Source organism: Phaethon lepturus, unplaced genomic scaffold (assembly GCF_000687285.1).
Source record: "Phaethon lepturus isolate BGI_N335 unplaced genomic scaffold, ASM68728v1 scaffold15179, whole genome shotgun sequence".
Lineage (NCBI taxonomy): Eukaryota > Metazoa > Chordata > Aves > Phaethontiformes > Phaethontidae > Phaethon > Phaethon lepturus.
This window is the reverse complement of record NW_010565669.1, coordinates 30,999-40,329: the sequence shown is the minus strand read 5'-3', so window position 1 is coordinate 40,329 and position 9,331 is coordinate 30,999. Positions and strand designations below refer to the sequence as shown.

At 37.2% G+C, this 9,331-nt stretch overlaps 1 protein-coding gene across 1 annotated transcript in view; it reads right to left on the bottom strand.

Annotated features, from left to right (window-relative positions):
• Positions 1–3,761: 3,761 nt before the first annotated feature.
• The window catches only part of N4BP2 (NEDD4 binding protein 2), a 23,929-nt gene continuing 18,359 nt past the window's right edge, over positions 3,762–9,331 (bottom strand). Inside the window, exons 12-16 of the mRNA XM_010295262.1 lie at positions 8,293–8,431; positions 8,007–8,192; positions 6,590–6,758; positions 4,647–4,770; positions 3,762–3,807 (exon numbers count right to left, since the gene is read on the bottom strand). Of these exons, the coding sequence (XP_010293564.1) occupies positions 3,762–3,807; positions 4,647–4,770; positions 6,590–6,758; positions 8,007–8,192; positions 8,293–8,431 (664 nt within the window). The remainder of the gene's footprint in view (positions 3,808–4,646; positions 4,771–6,589; positions 6,759–8,006; positions 8,193–8,292; positions 8,432–9,331) is intronic.

Here is a 9,331-nt window from a genome sequence, read left to right as displayed (position 1 = left end):
TTAAAATATTATCAAGGTATCTTGAAATATTTTTATAAGAAATCACTTTTGCCCTACTACTTTGACAATCAACTGAAATATATTTTGAACACTCACATTACTTAGGATAACAACTTTCTTCATTGTAACTCCAGGCCTTTTTTATTTTCTTTACTGTAAGATTATTCATCAATGATAGCAAAAGCATTACATTTTTTATTAAAAAATAATAATAATTTTCCTAAATTAAAAATTGGGATGTTAAAATGTTTTGTAAAAAAGAAACCAAAAGTCACATATTAAAGGCTACCAGTCATCACAGCCACATGCTGTTGAAGAATAGAATAAAAAGTGGTACACAAAATAGGTATTTTAACAGTTGCACATTATTTCAGAGTGCTGGTGGCAATTACCAAGTGCTATTTTAATCAAGAGTGTAAGATGATAGAGAATTTACAAGATACCTCAGGATTCTCACTGATGTAACTGCAAAATACATCAGAAAAGATGGAATTTGTAAAATGTAACCTACTTTGAAATACCATTTTGAAACAATTGTCTTTGATAAAATTCATCCCACTGTACATTATAAAAACAGTCAAAGAAATACAAGAAGTCCAGTATTTTTTTTCTGGACAGTTTAGCAAGTAGCTGAAGGCATGGAGATTCCTATTAATAAAAGTCTTCTCTCTGTGCACTGATCATCTGCTCCATTCTGTATCCAGCCTATGTACCCTATCCTATCTGTATCCTATCCTATGGAAGAAAAAGGCTGAGCTCATCGTATTTTCTCCGTGTTGGAACTGCAATGCCTCACTCCGAATTGCTGAAGCTGATGGAGGCTCTGTCACTAACTAGTAAAGGTAAGAACAGTTCTGAAGCCCATGTTCGGATTTTAAACCATCATCTTCCATCAAAGTTCAGCCTGGAATCAAATAACTGATACTAGGCAAATAATCAACCTATAACCAGACAGGGTATTGAGTACCTTAGCGAACCTCAACCTGAACCCAAAAAGACAATGGAGAGAGGGAGAGAGAGAAGTACTCCAAATTGCTCTTAAGCTACATACTCCTCTGCTGACTTTGACAGACCACAGAAAGAAAACTCTCCTAGTAAGAAGTGGAGCTGAGGTTTTGCCCTGAACATTTTTTTATGCATTTACCAAACTAGGACTGAGAGATGAAAAAATAGTATGGAAGGACGTTGAAGCTCAGTGGAAACAGCTTCTTTTCTGAAGAATCCTAGCCCTCTTCCAGAGACTGTTTATGCACTTTTTATTCTTTAATCTCTTTTGTCCCCTTGATCTTGCATTTTTAGCTTGCAGTAACAATTTTGAAAGAGGCTCAGGAAGTGGTGACTTCAAGAATGCTCCTGAGCTCACTGATGAGAGCACTTTCTGGGGATGCCAGAGTCAAGCACAATGGTCGCCCCCTTGCTAAGACAGAAGAAGGTAAAAAGCTGTGTTTCTCATGTCCAGGGTAAATTTGTCAAAAACTAGATTATGACAAACAGATGGATAAGACAACAACTTTTTCTGCTCGTTTTTTGAACTGAAATCTAAGCTGTCTTTGTCCATGTCAGGAATAGTGTGAACATGCTGAGTGAATCAGGCCCTCTTCCAAAACACCAGTAGTGTTGGCACTTCCCTGTTTACAAGCACATCGCTGTAGGGTTTGGGCACCCAGCAGCTCAACACACACCACTTCTGAGCATAGACTGGGACTTGCTAGGCAACTCAGCCACCCAGGCCAACCAACAGGCAGCTCTTTAAAGAGCTACCCCTCCATTCGTTATAAATAGTAGCACTAAGGAAAACGTGTTCAGGAGCAGAAGAAAGTTCCTTCATCCAAAAGAAAGATCCTAGCTCCACTGAGGCAATTCTAGCAACCTTGGACAGCTGATAGTCTGAACTGCTGTCAGTTCTGCTAGTGCTGTTTGGGGAGCACAGATCTTTTGTATTTCACCCACTGGTTACCAGAGCAGCCCAGAGAGAAAGAAAAAGAGAAGGGACACAATTAAGATGAACTAAGCACCCACAAAAAAATAAAAAACTTACTATGACAGTCTATTATTCCAGTAAGAGTTGCTTTGATTAAATATTATTCAAGCTATTCTTCCACTTGAAAACACCATGAAAAGATTATTGTATCTGTTGAAGCATGGCAAACTCATTTTTAAGTCTACCATACATTGCATTCACTGTGTATATATTACAGTAAATAGGGATATTCAGGAAACATCATGTCTTTCAGTTTGTCAGCAACTTATACAGACACATTTTCAAGTGAAACCTATTTCTGTGCACAGCTTTTCCCACAGAAGTTCCTTGCTTATTATTACACATGCACACAAATGGCAGAACTTGCACACACACATGGATTCATACAAAAATTCTGTGTGCATGTAGTCCCTGGATAAAATTTATTGCAAAAGTGGTTAAAATGAAAAAACACCTCCCATTAATCCTTAACCTATTAATATTATTCCTAATACACAATTCATATCAGTTCTGAAAAAGCCTTACAACAAAAATTATATGGTTTATAGTAAAAAAAAATCATATGCCTTTCAAGAGGCAAAAATATAATTAAAAGTAGTAATGCATTCAAGAAGGTATTTCTATTAAAAAATGTTCTGATTGCTTATTGGAAACACTTGCCGAAGTACAGATGTTTATATTTGATTGGGGGGGGGGTGTTTGGGGCACAACTTTTTTGTTGTTTTGGTTTTTTACACAGGTATTTCTAGATGCTGATGCAACACCACCAACAACAGAATAACTTTTGTACTCCCAGACTTTCCAGTTAGGCAATTACTACCGTAGTATTAGCATTCACTTTGAAGTTAAAAAAACATTTAAAATGTCTCACAAACAATCATATTCTCTACAAGGAAATCACCAAATTTAATACACACAGAAGGAAGACACATCACTATTAGACACCTGTAAAGTGAAACAGTACTCAATTTGCTCCATTTAAAAAGCCATAAAGGAAGAAACACTTTTAATCCAGTAGATTTGAAAAAAGTAAGGGCATTTCCTGCAAAATTACAGTATTAGCTATGTGTAAGTAGAGATGGAATTACAGCACTATATTTTTCCCTTTAATAAATCACGGTAAGTCTGCCAAATTACCAAACACACAGCTGGTCTTAATGCGGAGTCCTTTATAAGCAACTTCCATCAATATCAGGGGAAGTTTAGAATGGAATAAGGACATTAACAGTGGTCAACCCATCACAAAATAACAACTAAAAAGACTACGTCAGACTTTTGAAGAAACTTGGAAATATTGAGCACTCAGCTGTAACTGGATTTGAAATATCAGTATTTGCCAAGTCCCCACCTCCCCTGTGCTCTTCTGAAGGGTTTAGCACAAAGTTCTGAAGGTCAAAATAACTTTGTACAAGGTACTATGTTTTAAAAGCACAGAATCCACAGCAATTAAAATGTGCGAGGGTCAAAAGAGTTATATTTAAAAATTGTACCTTAACTTCCCTTTAAAACATCATATACTGCTCAGCAGAATTCTTAATTTGCATTTCTGAAATTTCAAATCCTGTAAGTGTCTTCTGTTTGCAGGTTCAAAAACAGATCCATTGCACACAAAAATTTTCTTGGAAACATACTCACAAAACCACTGGCTGTAAATTGAGACCATTTCTAATAAAATATCGTCCTTTAAAACAGATTACAAAATACTATTGCAGTTCAAAAAGTTTTTAGCTGTAATCTGACACCTCAGTTTCTATATTCCTCTTCTCTTCTTGACAACCATTCAATTCAGCATGACTTTCAGGCAGCCTGGTTTTATTTCTGTGAACCTGTGAAACAAGAAGAGATGAAGCTTCAACATGAAAGCTATGTACAATGCCATCTCCTTCAGCCCTCATCAAACATATGGAAAGTGATAAGGTTCTCAGTCAAGTATGTGTGCATTTGAGAGTCAGGAAATCAGAATCGTGTCCTCTGGACGTGACCATCAAGGAGGATTTTACAGGGTCTGGAGAGATGAAGAGCTAGAAACAGCAGGAACGAAGAGGAAGATTAAAAAAAAAAGCTGCCCAATATTCTTGGTTATATTCATTCTGCTCTTTTCCTGCTCCTCTTTCATTCCCTCTTCTTTCAAAACAGATCTTCTCCCTTGTCTTGTGTAGAAAGTAAGAAGGAAATGGGAAGGGAAGTCTTTGCTATTTCTGAGTCCCACCTTCACAGTCGCGTTCATGCACTCCTGTAAAGAAAAAGCAGCAGACACACTGATGCCAGCCCAGATTGCTAAATTGCTGTCCCACATACAAAGCTGAGAGCTAAAGCAGGTATTGGAGACCACTAAAAAGCAGGATTAACAACTCTTCACAGTAAAGCTAGCAACCTTGAATGGAAATATGTAATTAAACTATGTTAGATAAGTGTAATTTATAGTCTTCTAATCTATCTCAGAGGAAAGGATCTAACTAACATTTCATGGATGCCCCATATAAAAATAGTTGTGTGTCACACAATTGCATTGGATTTATGAAACAGCAGACCTACTTTAATCTGAAACAGTAGACCTGCCTTAATCTGTTTAGTAGCTTAAGAGTATTCTAAAACCAACTTCAATTTTCAGTTAGTTAAATGTGGGTTAAGAAAAAAAGTATCAGTAACAAAAATCTAAACTCACCTGAAGTTGTGGCTTGTGAGGTATCTGATAGCTGCTGGTCTGATGCGAGCAACTCCTCCCTGACTATGGCTTCCTCTCCCCGTGATAACACAGAGATACTGTTTACCACCAGTCTGCTGGTACTCTGTAACATCAGGAATTGTAACGGTTAAAATTTTCCCTCAGCAGAGACTTGGCGTTCAGTATAACCTTTCCATCCTATTCTTCTGAAAACCCTCACTAGTGATTTAGAACTTTGCTTTCCCATGCTGGCTATGCATCTTTTACATAAACATAGTCATTTTTCCCCTCTTCTGAAAAAGATATTCTGAAGTCAAGCTATTTAAATCTAGATTGCATGCAATATGCATGTTGTGATCATCACAAAATCCTTCTAATTTCATAGCAGCTTTACTGTTTCTATCATCTAATCTTCACTTGGAATTTACATCCTGTGATGTAAATTAAAATTGCAAAATTACAAGAGGTGGGTATAATTTTGTTAATTTTTAAGTGACACTTCTCTCTCTTGTTTGACGTTTTATCTTAAATTAGTGTCCATTAAAAAATAACACTTTACTGGATAAAGAAAGGAAGAAGAAGAAAAATATAAATCCACAAAGTTTTTGACGTAACACACTTATTTGGACTAACTTCTGCTATCTTGGAGCACATGAATCAACAGATCAACACATCACATGAGCTTTATTCAAGGCATCCAGCCCTGATAACAAAAGAAATTGCTCTTCTCCCAGAGATCACAGCAACCTAAATTGATGAAGAGTTTGAAAAAGAGGAAAAAATATAAATTAAACTGGATTTTCACAATAGGCCAAGATTTCCCTGTTCGAGATTATCAGGTCACATGACATCTTTCCTCAACTATCCCCTCTCTCTCTGTTGCTTAACTTTATTTGGGTTTTATATTAGTTCACTGTTAATTCCGCCAGCACTAAGTGGTCAGTATTGATCCCTTTCTCATGTATGCACACTGAAATTAACTTTTTTTAGATTTAGGTGAATGGACTGAACAGAAAGCCCCTACCATCATTCCAGGACTGCTGATTTAAGTGCACCTCAGGAAATTTAGCTCTGAAAAGCATTAGGTTACAGCTTAAAGTATACAAACCTAATTTTAGGAATAGCACAAGATAATGCAATTTAGTTATCTCTGATGTATATTGAAAGAAAAGAATTATCTAAGGCCCCACTGAACACTTTTGTTTTTACTGTGTGGACTAGCTGTTTCAAAAATTAGGTTTGTGCAGTGGTACCTTGTCTAAGACATATTTCTTATAAAAGCATTCCCAGTGTGCTTAAACTTATAGGGTAAACTAATAACGCAGAAAACTTATCTTTTTACAGCAAGAACACTCATGAAGTACTTGAACACTCCATTGGGAAAAAAAACATAAGCCCTCAAGCAAAACTGACATTTATGGAAGCATCAGTATTCTGATCTCAAGAGATCCTGCTGACAAATCAATATGGAAGCTACTGAAAGATAGTTCAAATCACACACTTTCATGTAAAAGTTGAAGACAATATAATCATTGTGGTTAGAATTCCAACATAATGATTTTTCTTTAAAGATTAAAACAGCAACACAATTCTGACAAAGCAATGCAAGGACAAATGTTTGCATTACCACCTCTGTTAAAAATGCCACGAAGGATAGATCAAGTCGTCAATAAAAAAAAAAGTGAAGCATAAAACAGAAGGAAAAGGAAGATTTACAAAGAAACCCAGGGAGGCAGGGGGGCAAGCCAGAGAGCAAAAAGAATCATTTCCATGTCAAAGAAAAACAATTCCATGGGAGAACTCTGGAAACAAAACAAAAAAGCCAGTTGTTTTTACGTGTTGTTAAATTACATTCATTTGCTCTGATATTGCCATGTATTGCAATTTCTTAGCAGAAAATGAGAATAATTTTAGGGAGGCAGGAATTATTAGCTTATTCCTACCTTCACTTTTTTCCTGCAGCACTCTGGACAACTGAGTCACAGCTTCATCCACATGGAGACCATGCAGATCCAACACATTCATAGGCAGCAAGGAAGTATTTACTTTCTCAAAGATTTGCACAGCAGCAGCATGGTTGGCTTCTTTCATCTTCTGCTCATGAAGGCGACCCTTTATTCATAAGCACAGCAACTATTACACACTGAGACATAATCTAAGCTCCACACTGGTCATTGGGTTCAAAATACCAGTACTAGCAGGGTGCTTTTAGTTCACAGTTTGAAGCAGTAAAATTTATAATCGCAACAGAACTTCTGGAAGAGGCTCAGTGAGACTTACTCACAAGGAGGTTTCATTAAATATGTTCTTAAGAAAATACTCAAAGCTGGCACACAGAAGAAATTATAACAAAAGCCTTACAGGAAAAAAAAAGGCCAGAAAAGGCACAAAAACATAAAGTCTTTACATAAACTATAAAGTTACACTCCATGCTGATTTTCAGATTTATTATCCTGACAACAGCATTTTACTTTCTGAAAGTATTTTGTGAAAAAAATAATAAAACAACATCAGAGAAACTGCCCAACAGCCCAGGAAAAACTGCTGAGTGTTATAGTTGAAGTTAATTTTGTTTTGGCCTGTATCAGAAATAGTGGGGCCAGCAGGAGTAGGGAAGTGATCGTGCCTCTGTACTTGGCACTGGTGAGGCCACACCTTGAATACTGTGTTCAGTTTTGGGCCCCTCACTACAAGAAGGATGCTGACGTGCTTGAGTGTGTCCAAAGAAGGGCAACGAAGCTGGTGAGGGGTCTGGAGCACAAGTCTTATGAGGAGCGGCTGAGGGAACTGGGGTTGTTCAGTCTGGAGCAGAGGAGGCTGAGGGGAGACCTTATCGCTCTCTACAACTCCCTGAAAGGGGGTTGTGGCGACGAGGGTGTTGGCCTCTTCTCCCAAGTAACTAGTGATAGGACGAGAGGAAATGGCCTCAAGTTGCGCCAGGGGAGGTTTAGATTGGATATTAGGAAAAATTTCTTCACCGAGGGAGTGGTCAAGCATTGGAACAGGCTGCCCAGGGAGGGGGTGGAGTCGCCATCTCTGGAAGTGTTCAAAAAACGCGTGGATGTGGCGCTTCAGGACATGGTTTAGGGGACATGGTGGCGCTGGACTAATGGTTGGACTTGATGATCTTGAAGGTCCTTTCCAACCTTAGTGATGCTGTGATTCTTCTTACTGCATCAGTATCATTACTAGTGATAGGGATTTTACTTGTAAGGTGATTCTCAATATAACACTTACACAGGGAACAGTAATTGAGCAAATTTATCAACTCTAGTAAGCACAATGTTTTTCTTATCACTTCCAATTCAGTATATAAGTACCTCTCTAAATCCAGGCAAAAAGCACAATATTTACATTTACCTGATGTGCATAAAATGCTGCCACAGGCTTCATACCCATGCGATAGGCCTCCCCAGCCTTTTTCAAACACTCCTGTCTCTTTTGTTGGTGACAAAAAGCTTCTGCTCTTAAATCATCATATTGTGGATACTCAAATTCTTGAAATATTTCACTCAAAGGATCATCCTCTTCCTTAGGTTTTTTTGCCTGTAAGAATTGGCAATGTTGAAGTGGAGTATGCATTGTAGGGCGTTTTCATTAACTTTGGATATGTTTGTTAACTACTATTTTAAAAGAATAAAAATACCTTCTTCTCCCGGTTCTTTACAGCACTGTAGGAAGAAACAATTTCATTTTGCTGAACACTTTCTTGAGCTATAACTGTTTTTACAGGATCTGCCTCCAGAACACAGTTCAGAAACTGTTCAGTTTGTTCTAAAGAGTAGCTGTAAGAATGAGTAAATATATAAAGTATAATATAAAAAAATAAGTAAAATCTGTGACTTCACAAACACATTAATAGCTGCTGCATATATTAAAATGCATATTAAAAACTTGAAATTGTTACAGAAATAGATGACAATGGAAATAAAGCACTGGAATGGAATTTTCCACCTTATTACAAAAAGGCTTGCAGACTCACTGTACTGCATTACTGGCATCCAACACACATGCATTCTTGGTTGATTGAAATGTAATTGAGAGACACCTGAATATTAAAAGGACAATGAAATACTAAAGTAAATTGCATCCTACTTTAAACAAACAGACATTAGTTTAGAAGTGAACACTGCTTTTTGGGCTGGATAAGTTCTTCATCTTAAATCTACTCTGGTTAGGGTTAGATAATACAAACTAGTTCAAAACTAGCTCAGTTTCCTGAAACCATTATGCAGGAAAGTCCTTGTATTTTCAGTCAAGCTTTGTTACTAAATTTAATGAAGTAAGAATAGGACATCAGTTGCCACCAGATTTCTAATAAGCCCTCTTTCTCCTTTATTCTCCTTGCTGTTCAGCAAGCAGACAAGAGGAAGACTGGTCAAAAGTAAAGATACATTTTGGGAAAGGCAATACTATGAAGAGAATTTAGAATGAGAAAAACAAGAGATGGTGAAATGTTTGAACTGTAGAGATGGATGAATGACGTATTTTAAACATCGCACAAGGAAAGGTTTTGGTAACAACCTGGACAAGCAGGAAGACTGACAAGTAGGCATGCAAAGCCATATGTAGAGACAGATACTCAATTGGCCAAGGATGAAAAAAAGTTTCCGTTGAAAAAAAGTTTGGTTCTCAGGAACTTGGATTTAAGAATGTAACCACATATCCCAGAAATTTAATGTAGA